Source organism: Macaca nemestrina, chromosome 3, assembly GCF_043159975.1.
Source record: "Macaca nemestrina isolate mMacNem1 chromosome 3, mMacNem.hap1, whole genome shotgun sequence".
Classification (NCBI taxonomy): Eukaryota; Metazoa; Chordata; class Mammalia; order Primates; family Cercopithecidae; genus Macaca; species Macaca nemestrina.
In genome coordinates this window covers 23,591,812-23,616,650 of record NC_092127.1, presented here as the reverse complement: position 1 = coordinate 23,616,650, position 24,839 = coordinate 23,591,812, and the positions used below count along the sequence as shown (strand labels likewise).

General features: G+C 35.2%; 1 protein-coding gene across 2 annotated transcripts in view; it reads left to right on the top strand.

The window, feature by feature from the left end:
• Nucleotides 1–23,571, top strand: part of LOC105466716 (tolloid like 1) — a 226,004-nt gene extending 202,433 nt beyond the window's left edge. For both annotated transcript variants that reach the window (XM_011715828.3, XM_011715829.3), the window contains 3 exons: nt 11,875–12,088; nt 19,000–19,250; nt 20,462–23,571. In XM_011715828.3, the coding sequence (XP_011714130.1) occupies nt 11,875–12,088; nt 19,000–19,250; nt 20,462–20,596 (600 nt within the window). In that variant the 3' untranslated portion in view covers nt 20,597–23,571. The remainder of the gene's footprint in view (nt 1–11,874; nt 12,089–18,999; nt 19,251–20,461) is intronic.
• Nucleotides 23,572–24,839: the final 1,268 nt, after the last annotated feature.

Sequence of the window (24,839 nt, the reverse complement as noted above, 5' to 3'; positions counted from 1 at the left end):
GCTGAGAGACAGCACTAGAGGAACTCAACTGCTCTCCAGTCCTGTCCAAGGTCCTGATTGAGAAGATGATTCCCTGAACCTTATGGTAACTTCCTGAGCCTTATGGGCTGAAATATAGAGGCTGCATTCTTTTAAGGAGTTTATTTTCTTAAGAGTTGGAAAAATTGATTTTCATGAAGACATTTCTTTGTCTCAATCCAAATTTTTGTTGGATATCATATTCCTTCTTTCTGAAGAACTTATTTTTATATTTGGTATAAAGCATGTACATTAACACTTTTGAAAGCTGTTTTCATTGCATATAGAATTCTAGGATGACAGTTTTCTTTCTCCATCTTGAATGATTCCATTTTTTTCTGGCTTACATAGTTTTCCATACTTCTTTGGTAATCTTATCATTATATCATAAGTCATGATTATTTTTTCTACGGCTGCCTTCAAAATTTTCTTTTTATCAGCAATTTGAATATAATGTATGCAGGTGTATGTGTTTATGTGTGTGTATGTTTCTGTTTAATAATTTTTTGGTATTTTTCCTTTTCAGAATTATCTGAATTTCTTGCATCTGTATTGTGGGGTCTGTCATTAATTTTTGAAAATTCTCAATTGTTATTTCTTCTTATAATTCTTCTGTGCCATTGTCTCTCTTCTGGGATTCAAATTACTTATGGACTAGATTGTTTGCTGTTATTCCTCAACTCTTGGATATTCGGTTCATTTTTTGCCCTACTTTCTGAGTTTAAGTTTCAGTAATTTCTACTGACCTATCTTAAAATTCAGTAATTATTTCTTCAGCTGTCTTGAATCTACTGATAAATTTGTCAAAAGCATTCTTTATCTCTATTACCATGTTCTTTATTTCTAGCATTTACGTTTCACTTATTATAGCTTCCAGTTGTGTTAGTCTGTTTGGGATGTCATAACAGATTATCACAGACTTACGGCTTAAACGACAGAAGTTTATTTTCTCATAGTTCTGGAAGCTAGAAGTCCAAGATCAAGCTGTACTTAACAAGGGTTAGTGTCTGGTGAGGACTCTCTTTCTGGCTTGTATATGGCTCCACCTCACTGTATACTCACATGGCCTTTTCTCTGTGTATTCACAGAGAGAGACAGAGCTCCGGTGTCTCTTACCGCCCTAAACATATCACGTTGGGGGTTAGGACTTCAACATTAATTTTAGAAAAACACAATTCAATCCATAACACCGTTTATCTGCTGAAATCTCTCATCTGTTCTTGCATATTCTCTGCATCTTCACTAGGATATTTAACTTATCAATGTTAAATTCGTAGTTCCTTTAAATTCCATTTGATATAAACATAGGGGCCATGGGCTCAGGTCTGTTCTGTTGATTGTTTTGTCTCTTAGCAGTGTTTGATTTTTCTTGCCTTTTGTGTCTCATTTTTTTTTAATTAAAATAAGACATTATGTGTGCAATGGTAGAGACTTTATGTCTGGAAATGGATGCATCTCTTGTGTTAGCTTATTAGTGTATTTGTGTGTATGAAGAAGGGTGTTAGGTGGATCTAATTAAGCCAAGATTGGATTTTCTTGTTCTATTATTATCTTCATTGCACCACGGGCTTCAAATTCCTTTTTCTTCGGGTGGAGGTTGGGATTTAAGAGGTGTTTTCTCAATGCTTCTGTTTCACTCGTACCTTCTCTGTTCATCCCCAGCGCAAATATCGTTCCTCTCCACCCTTTTTTGTCTTTATCAGTGATAGATGGCAGTTGCTTGTTACTTGGTGCTTGCTAGTCTGGTGGTGAAGGCAAAGGGTTCTTTATTATTTCAGTACAGACTCCACCTTAGGCAGGTCTGCATGTTCGGGTCTTGGTGTTGAGCTTTCTCAGTGATCCTTTTTCTTCTCTTCATGGCAGTGAAACTCTGTCTATATATCTTATGAATCTTCCTTGGGAGAGAGTTTCTTTTCAGTCTCCTAGTGGTAGAAGATCTCTAATGTTACTGGTAGTTGATCCTGAATCCAGGACTTCCCGTAGGGGAAAGGTAGGTTTCGGTTTTGGTTTTGTTTTGTTTTGTCTGTTTTGTTTTGACATTTCCTCTGCCTGCAGTGGCTCTGTACCTTTGTCGTCGGGGTGGCAGGGTTTTCTGCTTCTCCTTCAGAGGCTTAAGGCTGTGTTTTCTGAAGAAGAAATACAATGAGGCTTCAGACTTTTCTCGTGGCAGTGACCACTTCCCTTTCTCAAGCCTGAAACACGAAGGAAGGCACTCACCCACCTCCTGCTTTTTCCACAAATGTTCTTGTGAGCAGGAGATGGAGGTCCATGGAAAAGGATCTGCAAGTGTGTACAAGTTCCCCTCGTGTCTGTAGTTTCCTCTTCCCCTCATCCACACATGACCTTCACCAAGCCATCACCAATTTTATCAGAATGCTTTTCAGCTGGCTGTATGATACCAACATCTCTTCCTCTTGTAGTCTGCCACTGTCACATCTTTCCTTGGAAGGGCCTGACATTCAGTAGACTTCAGACTACTGTGATTTCCATGCTTTGGTGTGTTCAACCAATGTCGTGATTTTGTTTTTTTTTTTTTTTTCACACTTTACATCATGGCTTTTTCTTGTTGTCAGGGTAGAAGTAAAACTAGTTCCAGCTTTCTATATCCAAGGGGAAGTAGAACTCCTAATATACCCCGGTTTTAAACATAGCAATACTCAATCCATTCTCAATTATATATCTTTCAGCTTGAAACATCCCATCTAACTCAAGGGCAATCTGTTCCTTCACAAATTGCAGGATTTATTTTTCTTGCCAATGTTCAACTTGAGAATTAGGACATAAAGCATGTCTGTTCAACCATGGTCATACCTGCTGGTATCCTAAGAAGGTAATATTCAGAAGCAAACTGAGAGCTTTAACGCAAGTATTAAACTTTATTTTAGGAATTGGAATTTGTGTTTTTTGTGGAAGTAGTTATAGTGTAAGCTAGGTTTTCTCAAATGCTAGCATGTGTCAGAATTACCTGGAAGGCTTGTGAAAACACACATTGCTGCCACACCAGAACTTCTGATTCATAGCATAATATTGATTGCCACCATCCTATCCCACGGATCATGTTCATATAAAGCCAGACTCTCAATAGCATCCTAAGAGCCAGGGTTAGTAGAAAGTGTGTCACAACAGATTAGCCACCCACTCCAAGTAACATTTTGGTTCTATATTTTTTAACTCTTGCCATTTTCACACTATAATTGCTTTTTTTCCCCGATTGCCTTTCTGCATGTAATGTAACTGTTATCTAGTGTTATCTACTTTAAAACTGAAATCACTATTATTGCAGATATCAGCCAATAGTCATTTAGTGAACAATACTTTATAATAACAGTTCAAACCATTCAATCACTGACCCATGTACTTTGACATTTATAATACAGGAAATTTCATCAAGATGTTACAATGTGTAAAATAAAAGCATTTTGCCTGATTTCTTTAGGATCTTTAAATTTTTTTGTTTTTGTTTTGTTTTGTTTTTTGGAGTTGGAGTCTTCCTCTGTCACCCAGGCTGGAGTGCAAAGGTGCAACCTCGGCTCACTGCAACCTCCACCTCCGGGGTTCAAGCAATTCTCCTGCCTCGGCCTTCCAAGTAGCTGGAATTACAGGCGCCTGTCACCAAACCTGGCTAATTTTTGTATTTTTGTAGAGACAGGGTTTTGCTATGTTGGCCAGGCTGGTCTCGAACTCCTGACCTCAGGAAATCTGCCCCCTTTAACCTCCCAAAGTGTTGAGATTACAGGAGTGAGCCACCATGCCTGGATAGATCTTTAATTTTTATGGAAGAATTTCAACCAAAACTGAAATTTAGAAAACGAGTTCAATGAAACTTGAACAATTATGAAACATTTTAATCCTCTTAGGTCAAGAGCTCCTGGTAGATACTTGGTTACCAACTGGCTTCATTATGGGCAAGGGCAGGGATGAAAGGCAAAGAAAACATTTGGGTCCTTATGTTTACAGTGGAGCTTTCTTCACAATTCATGGATTGATATTCCTTTTTCTATAGGTAGGGTGGGAAAATAAGAAAGAATTTTTTTTCTTTTTTCAATTTATGTTTTCTAATTGGCAGATAAAATTGCATGTATTTACCATGTACAATGTGATATGTTGAAGTACATGTACATTGTTTAATAACTAAATTTAGCTAATTAATATATGTATTATTCATCTTTTGATCATATTTGTGGGGGAAAAAACACTTAACATTCACTATCTCAGCATTTTTTAAGAGTATAATGTATTATTAACTGTAAGTCACCATGTTGTATGATAGTTCTATTGAATTTATTCCTTCTATCTAACTGAAACTTTGTATTTTTTACTTAAATCTACTCAACCCTTTCCCATCTCAACCACCCTAGCCTTTGGTCAACACCATTCAACTCTCTGCTTCTTTAAGTTTGATCATTTTAGATTCTACATATAAGTGTGACCATGTAGTATTTATCTTTCTGTGCCTGGCTTATTTAACTTAATGTAATGTCCTGCGGGTTCATCCATGTTGCTACAAATGACAAGGTTTCCTTCATTTAGTGGCTCCACTGTGTATATATACCACATTTTGTAATCCATTCATCCACTGATGGACACTTAGGTTCATTCCATATCTTGGCTATTGTGAGTAGTGCTGCAGTGAACATGGGAGCAACAGACATTCCTTCAACATCCTGATTTCATTTATTTTTGATATAAACTCAGTAGTTGTGAAATTGCTGGACAATAGGTTAATTCTATTTTTAACTTTTTTCAAATGGCTGTACTCATTTACATTCCCAACAACAGTATGCAAGGATTCCCTTTTCTCCACATCCTCACCAACACTTGTTATCTTTTGTGTTTATGATAATAGTCACTCTGGCAGGTGTGGGGTGATATCTCATTTTGGTTTTGATTTGCATTTTCTGGATGGTTAGTGATGTTGAACGTTTTTTTCAAATACCTGTTGGTCATTTGTGTCTTTTCTTTTGAGGAATGTCTATTCAAGCCCTTTGCTCATAAATAGGTTTATTTGTTTCCTTGCTATTGAGTTGTTTGAATTCCTTTTATATTTTGGATATTAGCGTAGTATCAGATGTATGATTCATAAATATTTTCTCCCATTCTGTAGGTTGTCTTTCCACGCTGTTGATTGCTCCCTTCCCTGTACAGAAGCTTTTTAGTTTGATGTAATCCCATTGTCTATTTTTGCTTTCCTTGTCTGTGTTTTTGGGGTGAAATCCAAAAAGTCATTGCCCAGACCAATGTCATGGAACTTTTCCCTACGTTTTCCTCTAGTAATTTTCATAGTTTTGAATCTTATATTTATGTCTTTAATTCATTTAGAATTGATTTTTCAATATAGTGTGACATATGGGTCTAATGTCATTCTTCTGCATGTGGATATCCAGTTTTCCCAACACAATAGGAGGGGACTCTCCTTTCCCTATTGTGTGTTCTTGGCATCTTTGTCAAAAATCAGTTGGCTGTAAATGTGTGGATTTATTTCTGGGCTCACTATTCTGTTTTGTCAGTTTATGTGCCTGTTTTTATGCCAGTATTATGCTGTTTTGGTTACAATAGCTTTGTAGTATATTTTGAGGTCAGGTAGTAGGATGATTCTAACTTTGGTTTTTTTGTTTTTCAGTTTTTGTTTTGTTCAAGATTGCTTTGGCTATGCAGTCTTTTTGTGGTTCCATACACATTTTAGTGTTTTCTTTTTTTTCTGTTCCTTTGAAAAAAAAGTTATTTGTGTTTTGTTTCATCAGTGTTTTATAGTTTTCAGTGTAGAGATTTCTACTTACTGGGTTAAGTTTATTTCAAGGTATTATAATTTTTGGAGCTGTTGTAAATGGTATTGTTTTCTTGATTTCTTTTTCAGATAGTTTATTGCTAGTAAATAAGAATGTGACTGATTTTTGCCTATTGATTTTATATCTGGCAACTTTACTGAATTTATTTATTACTTTCTAATAGGTTTCTGGTGGAGTCTTCAGAGTTTTCTCTGCATGAGATTGTGTCATCTACAAACAGGGATAATTTAACTTTTCTTTTTTTTTAATTTGGATGCATTTTATTTCTATGGCCTAATTGCTCTGTCTAGGACCTCCGGTACTATACTGAATAGAAGTGGTGAGAGTGGGCATCGTTGTCTTATTTCGGATCTTAGAGGAAAAGCTTTTAGCTTTTCTCAGTTGATTATGATGTTAGCTGTGGGTTTGTCATACATAGTCTTTATTGTGTTGTTGCACATTCTTTATATGCCTAATTTGTTGAGAGTTTTTTTTTTTAACATGAAAGGACGTTGAATTTGCCAAATTTTTTTTCTATTAATATGATGAGATCATTTTTGTCCTTCATTCTGTTAATGTCTTGCCTCATGTTTATAGATCTACATATGTTGAACGATACTTGCATCCTTGGGATGAATCACACTTTATCATAGTGAATGGTCTTTTCAATGTGCTATTGAATTCGGTTTGCTAGTATTTTGTTGAAGGCTTTTCATCCATGTTCATTAGTGATACTGCTCTTCAGGCTTTTTGTTGCTGTTGTTGGGTAATTGTCTGGTTTTGGTATCAGGATAACACAAGATTTCTACATGTTCCCTATTCAGTTTAGAAGCAAGGAAAAGAAAATTGTCACTGAAGACAATTTTATGAGATAATTTTTTAAATCATAGTTTATGAATTTTGAAAGCCTACTGTACTTTCTAACCCAAATTGTCCTGTAACTTGATGTATGGTTTTGTCGAGTGACATGTAGGTAGTGGCTGATAGGTATAAACAAGCCTTCTTTCACTGTGTCTGAGATCACAATTATTTTGGTTAATTTGGGTTATAAGGCTATAATCTCAAAAAGACACTTAGATGATCTAGCAGTTATAGATAATAGGAATTACAATAAAATTCCTATGTGCCCTTTGTGAGATAGGAGCATTCATGTGCATGATGTTCATTCACCATATGTATATTCAGTTTACAGTATGATTATCTAAATCTAGTATATATTATTGTACATTAACATGAGAACTGAACTATCAGAGTCAGTTTATTGTAGATTTATATTGAGACTTAGGCATTATAATGCAGTTATTACCTTTTATGCACTGATCTAGTTATCTACTGCTGCATAGCAAAATAGCCCAAAACCTCATGGCTTAAAGCAAGCACTGTTGTATCTCATAGTTTGAGGGAGTGGCATCAGTATTTAAGTAGTACTTTGCTGGTAATTTTTCTGTTGCATGTGACATTGATTGATTCACCTGGAAGCATATCTGAAGGGTTGAGGTGGTTGCAATTATATGTCTGTCATCTTGATGTGGAGGGCTAAAAGCCTGAGTCAGCCGGGACAACTATAGCACCCACACGTGACCATTGCAACATGGCGGTCTCAAAGGAACCAGACTCTTTTCTGTCAATCCTGGATCCTCAAAGTGTCCCAAGAGGCCGTGGAAGCCTCAGAAGCCCTTGAACATTACTTTGGAACATTCTGTTGGTAAAGCAAATCACTAAGGCTGCCAGGATTCGAGGGGAGGAGAATTGAACTAGAAACACACAGCCTTGCCTTCCCAATTTAGACTACTGACCTCCACAGCTGTAGAAGAATAAATTTGTGTTGTTTTAAGGCATTGAGTTTGGCAATCTGCTACATCAGAGACCCACAAAAGACACATTTGCTTTGTTTTTATTATGCATGTGTGTGTTTATTTAATCATGAGGTACTGACTGAATGATTATAGCTTTAAAGTACAAAGAAATTGCAGTCACAAGTATCTGTTATCACTGTTTTTATCCTGTCTTGGTTCCAAAAGATTCAACTGATCATTAAATTTGGTAGTACCTTTTTATATTTTGAATTAATGTTCATTCAAAACAAAATACTAACAAACAAAGTTCTAGGCATCCGAGCATACTGCAATAAGCTAATGTGCTTATATCATTTTAGTTGATTTATCATATCCTTGAGTTTTGCTAAATAACATACAGTTACAAATTATAGCTTTATATATGGGATATTTAAAAAACACAAACATCTACAACTGTTAAATAATTATCTATCATAAATCCATAAAAATATATTTGATCGCAGTTATAGAGCACTCATGGAGAAGAAAGGTTCTTTTGAATTAGGAGACTGAGGTTTGTACTCCATGATGCCATGTTTTTCCAGTGGCCTCTAATCCTTCACATATTTTGTGGGAAACCAAATGCCAGTTTTTACCAAAAACAGGAAAAGGTGAAAGATGGCTGGGACTAGGGACCTCTAAAGCTTATCTTACAGTTGCTCAAATTGCAACAGTCTCTTTAATTCTTTTAGTTTAAATGTTCACCCTTGCTAAATTTTATTTCTGCATTAAGTGCTGTCATTTTATTATCTCGTCCTTTGTGAATATATGCAGTTACTCTGTAAGGCCTCATTCTTTAGCCATCGCCTGTATTTTCAATAAAAGAACCTCTACAGATGTTCATATGAGTGAACAGCGTCTGGAAGCCTGGCCAGGGGCCAGCCAGGTAATTAGTCTTGCTTGGGTGTTCCAGAAATAAAGTTATTATTTCCACAGCCTATATAGAGAGTTCAATTTTATTTCTTTTGAATTGGACTCCTTAATCTCTTAGCTTGCTTGTCTTGTGGGAAATGCATTAGGATTTCTGACTAGGGCCCATGGTTAGTCACTTTTTTTTTTTTTTTTTTTGGCCTTTCTAAAACCTAGATTAGTAACCCTAAAATTATAGAAATATAATCATGGAATGAGTATGCTTTAAAGTTTTTTAATACCCAAATACTTATAAAGTTTTCAACACTTAAGAAAAATATTTAAGTCTACCAAAGGAAGGTAGTGTTAGAGTGGAAATCTGAGTTCCTTACAGCTTTATACATTCAGCCTTGCCAGCTATCCTGTCTCCATTGTGAACTTACAGGGCTTTTCGGGAACCTAAGTAGTGTCTTCTGGGGACATTTCTGCGGCATTGGTTCCTGGTGGCTGGAAATGTGCACATTCTTTATTATTTAGATATTGAGATTCATGGTTCGGCTTCTGTTGTAGAATAAAGTGATACATGACATATCACGCCTTATCATTATGAACTCTGAAAAATATTTTAGAAGTTTTTCCTCTCCAAAGAGTTCCTATAATACATTTCTGTGGCCTGGAAATATTTTCTGTTGATGTAAAGTCACTGTGTGTGGAAGGTTCTCTGTGTGGGTATCTCTACTATACAAGGGGCAGGCTTCCGAGATCTCAGCCTGTGAGTTAGTCACACCTTTGCTTGTGTGTGGTGGAGCTTTCAGTTCAGACTGATTTCTGGAAAAGGACCACCCAGCCTTGGCATTTGACCTAACAAGTTGCTACCTATTCCAAAAAGAAAATTCATTAATACCTTAATGAATGAGAGTTGTTTGCATCACTAGAGTATATGTCACTATGGAACCTTTGACTAATATGACTCTTAGAGACTCAGTCTGATTCCATTAGTAATTTGATAAAGAGCTGTAGCCAGTTGGCACCAGACCAGCTGTCACTATGGCCCCCAGCCCACCAGCTCAATGCCACTTTGTATGGTGTTGCTCTGTTCTGTTAAACAGATGTTATGATTTAGGCTAGACATCCTGCATTTCATTAGGAAGAAAAATATCACCTATTTATCTCACTCATTCAGTCTTCAATGGACCAATCAATGGACTGAACATGTGTGGTCTGTAAATTCTGATCCCAGCTTTAGCCACTACTTATAGCAAATACTTTAGAATGCCACGACCTCCAACTTTCTTAAAATACTCTCTTCTACACAGCAGGTTTCCCTAGTTATTTGATCTGTATATTTACAGATAAATGACTTTAAATCACAATCGAAAGAGATACTTGCTCAACATGCAGTGGTTTTTAGATATTCTTTTCCTGAACCAATGTTTTTCCTCTTGAAATTACATTACATTTATAATTCAGAAGCTTAGTTTCATATTTAATAAAGAACTCTAGGTGCGGTTAAGCCAATTTTCTCATAGTGGTTTCCTATCAATTACAAACCGATGTTAGAAATGTATATATGTACGCAATGGTAATAGGAGTAGACTGCTATTTCATGAGAGGCAGAAAATGAGATTTAGTAGGCCCTGTCTGTAGAATTTTCATACTTGAGGTTGGCCATAAACGTCAGCTAGGTTTTTGGGTGAATACATTGACAGATTTACGCAGACATCCACATACTTATTCAGGATCTTCTGCATCCCACTCAATGTGTGTACTCTACTGGGTTACAGAGATTAACAAGTGACACATTCCTTCAGTTATCGCCTGCTTTGCGTGTTGTGCTTCAGGATAGATGGACTCTACTGACGTCTCCTTGTTCGCTCTATTTCCCTACTCTGTCTTCTCCTTCCAGTGAGATTCTTTGTGGTATGTTCAGTCTTTTTGTACTAGCCAGTGTCTTTCTTCAAATGAAGTAAGCATTCCTTTTCATCCATCATGATTATAATAAACAATTACTCTAATGCTTGTTGGTTATAATATGTTTTATCTCTACTTTTTAAGTAGAGTGCAGTGGAAAGAGACAAAAGAGAGATCAGCTTTTTTCCCCCTTTTCTTTCTTCTGTTAAGTAACTCCATTTCTTTCTTCTACTCCCTAGTTAACATGATTGTTTCTTTCATTTCTTTCTTCACTCCTCTGAAGTCAGAAGTGATAGTGGGTGATGTAGTGTGGTATGGAATAGATAGTGGGTTCACACTGAGACAGAGAAATTTTTAGTCTTTTTTTTTGATATGTATTCAAATAGACTGAATATTATGATCACTTCAGCAAAACTGTATCAAATAAAATAAGTTTATTAAAAGTTTATGTGCCAATATTTTGTTGTAGGGATTATAGCATTTTAAGAAAGTTTGAAATGTATTTCATACTTTTTCATGTTTATTTTCTTTATATTATTTTAGTTTTATTCTATAGACTTAAGTAGGAATCACAGCTTTATTTCTTCAATGTATGATGGTTTTTCTGGGGAAAGAAAAGAGCCTTTGGAAATGGAAAATAACCTGTAATTTATGTAACTATTAATAGTTTGGACAATGTTATTTTCAGTCCATCTCAATTAAACTTTGCTTTGTGATCTACAGTGTGCTATACATTTAATTATTTTTTTTATTTTAAATTTGCTAAGTCACACAGATGAAAATTATGACACAGGTAAATTAGAATAGTTTTTAAATGTCATAAATAAGAGCCAAGCATTCAAACTCTCCAAGATGTCCAATATTAAAATAAGTGTACCATCTACATGAAAAGTAAATTAAAAATATTCTAGCATTAAGTATTATCAGTGTTTGCTAATGACAGGGTTTGTAAGAGCTAAATAAAGAAATATATAGTGAAAGTTATTCTCCTTTCATTTATACTATGAAGATTTGTTGCATTTAAGTTTTGTAAAATATGATAATACTTTGTTGAGTTTAGTTTAAGTGCCCAGGGGTAGGATAATGGCCAATGGGTTCTATGATTATCAAACCCAGAAGGAACCAATCTTTTAATATGATTGCTTGAAATTTTCTGATGAATCCTTTGGATTAAATTCAGAATAAAATACCATTTTTTAATAATCTGTTTAAATTCTGAGATTGAATTGCAATAGTAGCCAAATAGCCAAATAGTAGAATTTTAATAGCCAAATAGTGGAATTTCTTATGAAGTTATTACATTGTTTTCCTCATTGTGTCTTTTCAGATATTACATATTTTATCGATTTCACATCTTTCTCAATAATGCTCTAAATGTATTAAATTATGAGTATGCCCTGAACATATTTCATTAATATGTATTTCTGTCCCGAAAATTGTCCCATTTTGAGTGATTTGTTTTTTAAAAAAAATTTTATTTCTTCTTTTTAAAAAAGGCATTTAGTGAATTTGAGATTGAGCAGCATCAAGAATGTGCTTACGACCACTTAGAAGTATTTGATGGAGAAACAGAAAAGTCACCAATTCTTGGACGACTATGTGGCAACAAGATACCAGATCCCCTTGTGGCTACTGGAAATAAAATGTTTGTTCGGTTTGTTTCTGATGCATCCGTTCAAAGAAAAGGCTTTCAAGCCACACATTCTACAGGTCAGCAAATTTGAGTCGTGTTTCTCTTTTTTGGACTAAGATCCAGGTTTCTCTTCTGGTGAATTTGGTTCAATAATAGGATTGTAAATAAATCTCCAAGCATAGCAGATGAAATTTCATTGAAGCACTTTGTGAAATATTTGCAGAACCACAAGCATCCTACCTAAAGATTTTCGCAGTTCTTGAGCATTTAGGAAGACCCAATAGCTTTTGCCTGATTTGTGATCAGTGCAGTTTGTTTAAGTAGAACTGTACTGAAATATTCATATAATGTGTTTCATATTAACATTAGCAGTTTGATTTTTATGTTATATTTAACAGATAGAAATCTATGGCTTGATATTAAAAATGTATGTTTTATCTAATAACCTATCTGATCAGCTAGATTTTACATTAATATATTTTTATAAATAAGTTTAAGACTGATCTGTTTGACAGAGCCTCTATTTTTCCTTTGTTTATTTGGTAGGCAACATGATCTTTTGCCTAATCCTACAATCTAATTTACTCTTACACATTTCAACGAACTGTTCTGGGAATCTTAAAGAAATAGAATTTAATTTAGAAAAAATATGAAAAATTTTAGACAAAAATATAGAGTAATGTTATTTATAGTTTGGAGACAGTTTTGTTATATGTTCCATAAAATATCTATAGAATGTCTCCTTTTCATTCAGTTAAGACATGTATCAGTTAAATGTAGATATTAACTGGTCATTTAGCTTGTACTGACACCTAGTGGCATTGCTGATGCATAAAAGATTGATACATGGGAGAAATTTGTCTTGGAAAACAGTATAAAAACGTACAAATTCATCTATGAAATAATTTTAATGAAATTTTGTCATGAATGTCTGCTGATTGTTTTTATTCTTTCACTTTGTTTTGTAATTCATAATTTTAGCTGTTCCATTATCCAACATTATTTTCCACTCATTTTATTATGAACATTCGATTTATACTGAAGTCCGTGATAAAGATATTGTCAGAATAGTAATCTGATTAATAATAGTAATCATTTGTCTTCTATCAATAATACAAATTAATTACTTCTTATGATTAATATAAATATTACACATGAGGAAAATCTTACATAGACCAGAGAAATGTCATGCTAATGAGAGATTTTCCACACATTTGGCATTTACTCTTTCAATATTTTTCTTATAATTTGTCATCTAATGAAGAGGTGGAAAAATAAAATCCTATTATTTAATCAATGTTTCACTGATAGCACAGAGTTCATCACATTCTGGAAAATATCGTCATCATAGGTTCCAAAAATGTAGTGTGAAAATGTGCTGTCGAAACTGTTTAAATAATTGATGATACAGTATTTTAAGATTATCTATTTTTTCTTATTCATTTTTATAAAAACTTATTTTTATGCTGTCTCTTTTTACCCCTTGTAAGCAGGATAACTGAGGTTCTATTATGTCTCAGTGTGTCGGTACATCTGGGTTCCTGCTACAAGTGAACCCTTAGCTAGCAGGAAACTTTTGAAAAGATCATTTCTTTGGATCTCAGTTTTCTCATCTGTAAAATAATAATCCCAAGGTTACCTACAGCAGCAAAACTCCATACCTCCCTAATTTGCATGACTTCTTCCCATGCACGCCATTTGCAGTGTTTGTATTCTGATGAACATTCCACTAAGAGGATCTAATTTTATCTTAACGGAGGTCATGTATTATGATCCAATGGTAGAGAATGCACTGGGCATTTTAGTCTTACACACATACTTTACATAGATTGCATCCTCAAAAGAACTGTGTGACATAGATCCTATCATCCTCATTTTGCAGATGAAGCCAGTGAAAATCTGGACGATTAATTTGCAGTTTCTAAAATAGTGTCAAAGCCTGGGTTTTATTCTAATTCTGATTGTCTCCAAAGATAATGTACTTCCTACTATAGTAATATTTTCTCATGTAAAACTTTTGGATTAGGAAGAAAATGAATATAAAAGTATCATTCTTATAAGGTGAAGACTGAATGCTTCTTTATAGAAATATTAAGCAAATCTCTTCAAAGTATGCAAGTGACTAGGCTCATTTTATTTCCCTGTTTCATTCACAACCATTCAGATACCATGTGAGGAACCCCAATCACAATTTGTTAGGCAAAACAGGCCATGGATATTCTTTAAGCCTGCCCTGTTATTTCAGAAATGAGAAATTTAAGGCTAAAAAATTTAATGGTAACTGAAATAGCACAAGAAGTTAGTAATAGTTGAAATTAGAGTCCCAACTTCCCAACTCCTGTTCCTTTATTATTCTGAGAATTTTTGATATCACTTGTTTGTTTTTTCAGCTAGGTTGGAATTTTTCTGGTAGACCTCTTTTTTTCTATTACTTTCTAGTAATCATACATGTTGAAATACTCTTAAGTCTGCTTTTGTTTCTCCTCAAAGTCTCTTTAACAGGTTCATTTATTCTACTCTTTCACCAAATATTTATTTTGCATCTGCTTTGGACAATGTAAATGTGTGGGAATTTTTAAGACAATAGAAGGAATTCCTGTCTACTGACAGCTTACAGTCTGATAAGTTAAACTTATGATTTTCAGTTTATCTTTCAATTTCTGCTGACAAGACAGCCAAGTCCAGTACCATATCTGTCAGCCTTTGCTACATGTATAAAGCATTTATTCATTATTTACTGTCTTCTAGAATATGGATGGCTATTTTTGATGGATCCTTTAAGTATATAGTTTCATTTGCTTAGATAAATTTATATTTTTGTATACAATTTTAATTTTATGCCCAAGAGAAATTTCTAACACTATGAATTTTAAAACTAGGTGACTAGAAATGTAATATGTAATTATGGCTGCTTTTCTTTAGAAGTTAAAAAAACAAGTCCACGGAAAATGGACTTAATTGAAAAGAGTTCTTTTTTCCTCTGACAGTTTGCTCAAATTTGAATTCCAAATTTATTTTAATAGGTAACAAATGATATTCCTCCAGCCTTAAATAACTTAATTAAAGGAAGCAAATCTTTAGAGAAAAAAAAAAATTTCCTGTGTCTTAGTTCTAAGAGGCTATGGCTACAAAACAGAAAAACGGGAGAAACATGGAGAGAAAATAATTTTTAAAATCAAAGTATTGTCTCTTGGGACTTCTTTTCTGTGATATAAAACATCATATTCTGTGTCAATGACATTTAAAAATAAAGTAATATATTATTAAACTCTTTGGAAAGGAAATTATTTTGATCTAAATCAATTAAACTGGATTGCTCACTAAAAGCATTTATAGGTCAAATTACAAGAGTTCTCCTGGAGTTTAATACTTTACCAGGAAATAAACAAACTTGTCTTTCCAAATTAAAATGAAGTTCACCATAGGCTTCTCTTCCCTCCTTTTTACCTTTCCTATTCAGCTTCATTTTCCATTTCTCAGAATTCTGTAAGAACTGCTTTGGCAGCTGTTCTTTAGATGATATAAAAATGCTATTGCCAACATAGTAAATAACTGGTTTTATATTTTTCTGACTTGGTAAATGAATAGGTAGTTTCGATGAAAATGTGTTCACCGTATTTAAAAGTCATCTTTTAAAGTGACCTATTACAATAAAGGACCTATTGACCATTGCTTGAATGGCCAGGAGGATTCTGGAAAACACCCAGAAGCAATTGCCCTCAGGCTGCCTATTGTATTCTGGAATTTTCTCAGGGCATATTATAGGTTGGTGCAACAGTAATTACAGTTTAATAAAATCACACCTCTTTTGCATATAGCATTCAAATGTTCATTTCATTCTTTACAAATTCATCCTGTGGACTAAATTATGTCATGGGGGGTGTGTAAGTGTGAGTGAATGATGGTTAGAACATTAATTCCTGTGGACTGAATTCTGTCATAGGGTGTGTGTGTGTTTGTGTGTGTGTGTCACGGTTAGAAATTAAGTCCAGGTTTATTAGTTTGAGCAGTGATCCACAGAAATGGGGGTGTGCACTGCAACAGATAAAAGAAAACGGACGCAAAAGCGGGGGGCGTGGAACTTCTTGTTGTCCTTAAATGCAGCTTAAGGCATTTGTTTTTAAATGTAGGTCGTTTTTCTAGAAGTTTTTAATAAAGTCCCATAAAGACACCTTCCTGTGATTTTCAGATTCATAAAGCCTCTATGAAGTCGTTTTTCCTCTTCTGTTTAATTTCTTTAATTCTTCCTTGATTTTTGTTCCAAGTTGCGGCTGGCAGAGTGTTGCTTCTTCTGGATCCTGGTCCTTGTAATGCTACCTTATATCCGTGAGGCAGGCACACAAAAGGCTGCCTGCACCAGCTCTCCAGGTCCTTCCCGGCTGCTCTTCCTGGGCCATGGAATAAAAGTAATGCAAGTGCCGAAGCTAGTTTAAAAAGCTGAAAACAAAATATATCAGTCAATACTCAAACTTGGAGAAGAGGTAGAATTTTAAAAAATCTGTAAATGAGATTACACTGATTTACATATTTATATGTTGAATTCAGAAATATTTTTCACAAAATATTTTACTGGCCTTCAAAAGTAGAATTTTTCCTTCCTAATAGAATATTAATAGTGCTTTAAATTGTTGTTCATTTTTCTGGGTTTTTCATTTCATACCTGAGTGGATCCTAGAGTACAGATGATGGCATTTACATATGCTCATAGGAAAATAATAACAATAATAATGGTAGCTTAAGTTTATATAGGTTTTACTATGCCAGGCACCTTTCAAGCATTTTTCATATATGAACCTATGCACTCTTCATCTGGACCCTATGATGTGAGTACTATGTATGATTCCCTTTTTAGAAATGAAAGTGTGGAAAAAAGTCTCCCAGCTGGTAAAGAATAGAGCCAGATTTGCAGCCAGGCAATTTGACTGGGAGTTCCATCCCGTGAAGGGGCAAATAATTCTTGGAGTTACTGAGATAAGAAAAGCTCCATACTGGGAAAGGGAGGATGCTTGGCTTCCAGTCTGTGGGACTTGGGAGATAAAATCCCAAGGGTAATTGGTATTCCAGCTTTCAGGACTATTTCCTCACATAAATACATTTGTAATAGTGGCACCTCTATCAGTAGGTTGTGTGAGATACTCATCTACCATTTGGAAGACGGAGGGACATTTGCATTCACCGTGTAACACAGCCTAATGGGGAAGTCATTCTTGTAACTGGAACCCTAGCTGGAAGTTCCTTCATATGTTAGTCACATAAAGGTCTCTGAATTTGCTGTTGTTTATGATAACGCCCATAGAGTTGCTTGGGCACACATGATTTCAGACAAGGGGTTCAATACCCATAATTCAGAAACATTTTGTTTTTTAAAAGTCACCAAACCACAATATGGATAAACTATATACAAATCTGAAAAGTTCAATTTAGAATTTCGGCTGCCTAACCATCTTCGTGAAGGACTATCTGGTCACAGACTACCATCACAGTGTTACAGTTGTACTTGGCTGTCCAGTGGTTTTGCTTCTCCAGATTTTACCACATTGGATTTCCTCTAGGATGTTCCTTATTTTAGCAGTAAAACTCCTACTTCCCAGAAACTCTTTCAATCTCTGACAAACAGAGACAGAAAGAAACTCCACTTTCTCCTGACACTTTTCATAGCCTATTCTTTTATCTCCCTCCTAACCACCATACTTGCTTGGATAGGTTGATGGGGCATTGTAGACTCTCTGCCTTTATTTAATCTCCAGTAATTAAAAAGTTTTAGGGCTCTGGCCAGGTGCGGTGGCTCATGTGTGTAATCCCAGCACTTTGGGAGGCTAAGGCAGGTGGATCACTTGAGGTCGGGAGTTCAAGACAAGCCTTGCCAACATGGTGAAACCCTGCCTCTACTAAAACTACAAAACATTGGCCACATGTGGTAGTGAGCGCCTGTAGTGCCAGTTACTTGGGAGGGTGAGGCAGGAGAATTGCTTGAATCTGGGAGGCAGAAGTTGCAGTGAGCCAAGATCACACCACTGTACTCCAGCCTGGATGATAGAGCGAGAGCTCTTCTCAAAAAAAAGGAAAAGTTTTGGGGCTCTGACTACAAATTGTTCCTGAGAGGAGTGTTTGAAACCTTTTATTTTCTAAATTATACTAACTAAAACATTTTATGCCCACTTGCTTATTTCGTTGGTGTATTTACCTTGAGTGACAAAGGTCACTCAATAATAACTGGTAGAGCCTGTGCTTATTAATTTATCTTTTTTAAAGGAGCTGTGAGGAGCATTTACTATTTTTTCTTGTAATAAACACAGACTATCGTTGGATAGATTCGAGAATTGTAAAGATAATTATAATTAATGATATATGTAGGTTTTTCCCCATCAAGTGAGATAAATATTTCTGTTGAAGTAAAATACTACTATTGTATATATTCTATATAGAAAGTTCTATATAACACAAACACACGCTGAGGAGTTTTGTATCTATTGTTGAATTTTAAGTTACTTCTCACTTCTTTGCATTTGGGCTTCTTAAATTGTTACGATTAAACTTAAGTTAATACTCTGGAGTCTCCTCTATGAAAATAGTTATTTGAGACTAGAGACAGTGTTAGGTATTACAATTTTAAAAATTATTGAGTCCCTAAGTGGTAGATTCTAAGTGATTTTCATGTTTTCAATTCTGAAACCTCGCTAAAATTGGTACCATTATTTTCATCTGTATTTTACCCTTGAGAAAAACATGGCTGAAAGACATCCCTTACCCGGAGTCACAGGGCCCGCAGGCATTGGGACTGAGATTCCAACCCAGACCGTCCATGTCTGGGGCCTGGGTGGGCACTCGTGACACTATCTGACTCTTCAGTTATGGAAAACATAACTGATACTGGAAGTAGAAACAGAAGTTAGACAATGGCTAGGCTACACTGAAACTACACTGAAATTTAAATTGGACCCGTTAAAGCCCATTGACTTTACTCGTTTTATTTTTCTTTCCTGGGCAGAGTGTGGCGGCCGATTGAAAGCAGAATCAAAACCCAGAGATCTGTACTCACATGCTCAGTTTGGGGATAACAACTACCCGGGGCAGGTTGACTGTGAATGGCTGTTAGTATCAGAACGGGGCTCTCGACTTGAATTATCCTTCCAGACGTTTGAAGTGGAAGAAGAAGCAGACTGTGGCTATGACTATGTGGAGCTCTTTGATGGTCTCGATTCAACAGCTGTGGGGCTTGGTCGATTCTGTGGATCCGGGGTAAATATACCACCAATAGGATACCCTAGACACCATTAAGATGCCTATTGATTCATGATTGATATATGTACCATTCACAAGTTGGCAATGCTTTTACAAAAAAAAAAATAAATAAGGTTACATCATATTATAAATGGCTTGACAAATTATAACATGTCTCTTCCCTTATCAATTCTCCACTTCTAATGAATTTGCCTGAATATCAGGTGAAACTGATGAAATCAGTAGGTATAATTTCTTATCACTTTTCCATGTTCTCATTTCTTATTATGCAATAAATATTTAAATACTTAATCTAACAGCAGCGTATTTAAACACACACCATAGACAATTCTGTCACGTTTCTAAATTAAAGCTTAAAGGAAACAAAGAATATGCACACCATTCTAATTCACATTCTCTTCTTAACAAATATATTTGGCGGCAGTGGCAAGGTCAGCCACTGGTGTGTGTACACAGGCAATGCTACAGAGATACTGTTCCACTGCAGAGTGTCACTTGTGCAGGTGCGGAGTGCCAGGTACACGTCAGAAGAGGTCACCATGAGAAATAAGGAAAAGAAAAACCTAAGGTTTTCTCTGTGTTTTTCCCCCAGGACTCACTGCATGAATATTTATATATTTATAGTCTTCTGAATACATATTTTGTACTGAAGATATTGGTCCCAGTTTTTCAAATGTCTACCAGTAGCTATTGCTTCAGTAATACTGTTGAACTCCTGCCCAAATGACAACTGAAATGTAACGAAAAAGGTTCTTGGTGCTTAGATTATTAAAACAAGAAATACTTGACGATTTGGATTCTGGAAGTGGCTCTGCTTCAGAGCAGCTTCTGAAACGCATTTAGTATCTCCACACTCTCTAAACCTCACTTTACTGATTTGCAAATCAAGAGAACTTGGCTTAAAAGCTTAGGGAAAAAAACACTCAAGTCCTAGAGAGAAAAGTGCCCAGAACTTAGAAAATATAATGTATGTTCAGAGCTCAGCTACATCACTGACTAGCCGTGTGAGCTCTAGCATGTCACTTTCTTCTCTGAATCCCATTTTCTCCTCTATAAAGTGAAGAAGTAGATTATACCTACTCTCCAAGGTTGTTGGGAGGAATAAATTATATTCCAAAGCAAAGTATTCCCAAACGTGCGTTACACTGAAGAAAAAGTGATTCGTTTTATTGCTTGTTTACTTGCTTGTTGTTTTTGTTTTCCTTCAGCCCCCAGAAGAGATTTATTCAATTGGAGATGCAGTTTTAATTCATTTCCACACGGATGACACAATCAACAAGAAGGGATTTCATATAAGATACAAAAGCATAAGATATCCAGATACCACACATACCAAAAAATAACACCAAAACCTCTGTCAGAACACAAAAGAATGTGCATAATGGAGAGAAGACATATTTTTTTTTAAAACTGAAGATATTGGCACAAATGTTTTATATAAAGAGTTTGAACAAAAAAAATCCCTGTAAGACCATAATTATCTTTGTACTAAAAGAGAAGTTTCCAGCGAAACCTTCGTCAGCATTACAAGGATATTTGAACTCCGTGCTTGATGGTATTAGTAAAGCTGGTGAAAGGGCATCACATACTTCAAGGAAGACTCTACAAGCTTTTGTTCACAGCTTGAAATAGATGCCTCACAATTCAGACAGTTTAATTCAGGAGTTGTGACCCTGCAGAGTTCTTTTTGACAATTTGTCAAGATTTGGGGACATAAAATGATCTTGCAGGTCATAAACTGGAAAACACTATTCTGGTTGTCTTAGGATAATTGCTGACTTTGTATCTTGGATACAGTGTAAACCAGATCCATGTAAGGTGATGTGAAATGGGAGTCTTTCGAGGGTGATTTGTACTTTCCATGTGTATGTGTGTGTCTGGTGTTTGGAAACTGGGATATTTCAGCTTCATTATTTCCACTTGCAGGCCAGCTTAACCTCTGAAACACAAATGATCTTGAGACCACTTTAGTGTACTTACATTTTGATGAGTTTGAAATGTCAGTGGTGTCTATTATTGCAGTTAAATTCTAGACATCAGTTCTTTGTCTCGGAAAATGTCCAGTGAAATGGTAAACTTAGTTCTTTTTTTTGGAAGTGCTGCCTTTCACACCAAATCCAAGAAGCCTGTGATGTCTTATGAACCTTATGAGAAAACGCCGAAGAGGTGTGAGCAGGATTCTTCTGAATGACTGTCTGGATGGTTCATTACTCAAGTTACTGCTGCTGCTATTGTCTTTCCTTTGTTGTCGATCTGTTATTGTTGTAGCTATTATTGTTGATGTTGTCATGGTTAATCTATTTTTTAAAAATGAAATGAAGCAGAAGTAGGTCTTGTGAGAACTGAAAGATCTCTTTCATTTTTCTCTTCCTGGGATTCATTTTTTCAAAATGCAATGCTGGAAAAAAATGTTTGTTTCTGAAAGACTTCTTATGGTGCTATTCCATAAACTTTTTTTTAAACAAGTTTTTGACCTTTGAGCCAACCCACCTGTAGACTACGAATGTCTCCCTATGGCTGGTGGCATTTGAAGACTAAAGACTTGTCAAATGTATCAAGAGTATATCATTGCAAGGGCAACCCTTGTCCTGTGGAACAACTACTTATAATGCCTTAGAATTCTTGCACATGATCAAACAGATCCTCCTAAAACACACCTTTTGAAATGTTGAACATAAGAGTGTATGTTAACTAACAGCTCTCTGAAGAAAATGCATTTCCATGACTGAAGCATTGGATATAAATACGGTGTCCTGCTTTTTTTGTAGAAAATGTAATTTGAGGATGAATTTTCTGCTTTAAAGGCATGTGTGTTTTTAAAATTAATGAATGTAGATGTGTGATTGTCTGAGTGAGTGGCACTACAAGAGGTAAAAAATAATGGGTGGTTGAAAAGTTAAAATGTATGTGCCAAGTTCTACTAGAATTCCATTTGAAATAGCACCTTCCTTAGGTTTCATGGACAAATAATGGGAACTTCTAATTATGATCAATCCCATTAAAGAAAGGCTCTTTCCTTTAGAGAAACTCTATTTTGATGTCAATATAGATTACTGTATGAGGTAGCTTTGTTTCTGTTACCTGTCCATGAGCATACAACATTGAATACAATTGGGTATATTCTTTCAGTTTTACAAAATTAAACTATACACACAGATGTAGCTTATCTGTTTTTTTTTTAAACTGTTGCCCTGAAAATATTTCTTGCATATGAATTGTAAAATGTAAATACATTTTTAAAACCAACATTTTGATCTTATTGAATGTTACTTTGAAAATGTATAACTATTGCCTGCAATGTAGATGAGCCTGTTAGTAGAGCTGATTCATTCCAGTAACTTCTTCCATATTTTCTCACTATTCTCCAGTTAGCCAAAATATGCCAGGAATGGGAAAGAGGAGAAAAAATCATTAACATTAACACCTATACTGTTCTATACTACTCCTACTCCATGCTAGGAGTGTGCACTAGCTCTTTTTAAATTCCATGCTACACTCTGAGGACTGTCATCATGTTCTCGTTTTGTAGTTCAGAAAGTGAGGCTCAAAGAATTTATTTAACCTTCCCAGAGTCACAGTGTAAAGTCAGATGTTGAAACCCAGTTTATCTTATATAAGAGTCTCTGCTTGTTCTACAAAGGTAGTAGAATCAATCTTGACCTACATAAATAGTAGATTTTTTATGGTGAAACTTTCCCACATAAAGTAAATTTTAGGGGTGAATTAGAGTAAAACTCTCAAGATAGGCATTTTGTTCTTTTCGAGAACAGCATGAAACTTAGAATATCAATGATAGCTGTCTTTAAGAATCAGAATTAGTACTAGAAATTTAAAATAAACTATAGTTCGGAGTTAGTATGAACCTTTTGTGAAAATAAATATATTAAATTATTTTGCCTGATGTGATAGGGGAAATGTATTGGTCTATATTAAGAAATATTCTGGCTATTCTGATTGATATCTTACTACGCCATGGTGAGCTATGCTCTGCACACTGAGAAATTAGGTATTTAGAAGGCACGCAGAGATGTTGCCATAACTAGGTCTTCAACATGAAAATTGATTTTTATTGTGTCATGTCAGATATCAGTTTACCGCATATTATTTTTATATTAATTCAACATTTGCCTTAAATGTGTTGTTAAATGAAAATACAGACAGCTTCATTGTTGTGTTGTTAATAATTGTTAGTTACTGCTCCAGACATTTTATTAAATTAATTTTTTAAATTATTTTCCACCCTACATCAGTATATTGGTTGTGCTTTATATTTGCCAAAATCCTAACTCCCATATTGTCCTCTCTGACTATACATAGATCCGGCCACTGCACTCCAGCCTGGGCGACAGAGCGAAACTCCATCTCAAAAAAAAAAAAAAAAAAAAAGAAAAAATCACTGTTCTCACTGGATTTTATTAAATTATTTTTAAAAGTCAATTTTGAATATAACTGTAGTTTATTCAGGAGATAGTGACTTAACATAAATGGACAAAATAACTTTTTAAAAGAAATGGCCGGGCGCGGTGGCTCACGCCTGTAATCCCAGCACTTTGGGAGGCCGAGACGGGCGGATCACGAGGTCAGGAGATCGAGACCATCCTGGCTAACACGGTGAAACCCCGTCTCTACTAAAAAATACAAAAAACTAGCCGGGCGAGGTGGCGGGCGCCTATAGTCCCAGCTACTCGGGAGGCTGAGGCAGGAGAATGGCGTGAACCCGGGAGGCGGAGCTTGCAGTGAGCTGAGATCCGGCCACCGCACTCCAGCCTGGGTGACAGAGCGAGACTCCGTCTCAAAAAAAAAAAAAAAAAAAAAAAAAAAAAAAAAAGAAATGGATGAGAAGCAATTGTGTTTCCAAAACCCTCAAGTATCCCATTCCTAGATGGCTGGATTTTTGCTATGTATGACTCATTTTAATATGTCACAGTATGAGATTCAAATTCTGCTTAACTTTGTTTTAAGATATCTTAGCCTCTTTTATTTGGTTTGTGATACGGCTGTATTTTTGGTGATAAGCTTCAAATATCAAATTTCGTTCTGCCATATAGAAAAATCTCTAAAAGCATCAAGTAACTAATTTTATTTTTGTAAGGTTAAAATTTATTTTTTAAAAGAAACATTAAATTATATATTTATGTAGATTTAGAAGGAGTATAACCCTGTGTGAAATTATAAATTACTTAAAACAGTTATCAAATATTTGGAAACTATTATTTACTAATAAGAATAAGACTTGCCTTATGGAAAATTTTTGATGCCACTTGTTAAATCAGGTATGGAAGGAGGAAAGCAGAAAATATAACTGCCTCCTAAAGATGTATAACTTGAGTTGCAGTAATGCTTTCTATTTTACAACAACAAATGTGTAATAAGAACTTATCAAAAAGAGAAAAACGGTGGCCGGTGAATGAATTGAAAGTTTTTATCCTTCAATGCATGGTAATTGGTTTCCAATGAATATTTAGCTTTTGGTGTTTTATGTTATTGTTATAAAACTGAGAAACTTTGTCATTAGATTAGGAACCAAGTAGTGGGAATGCTGGCTCTGATATTTTGTGAAATAGCATTATTCGTCTCCAAACTTTC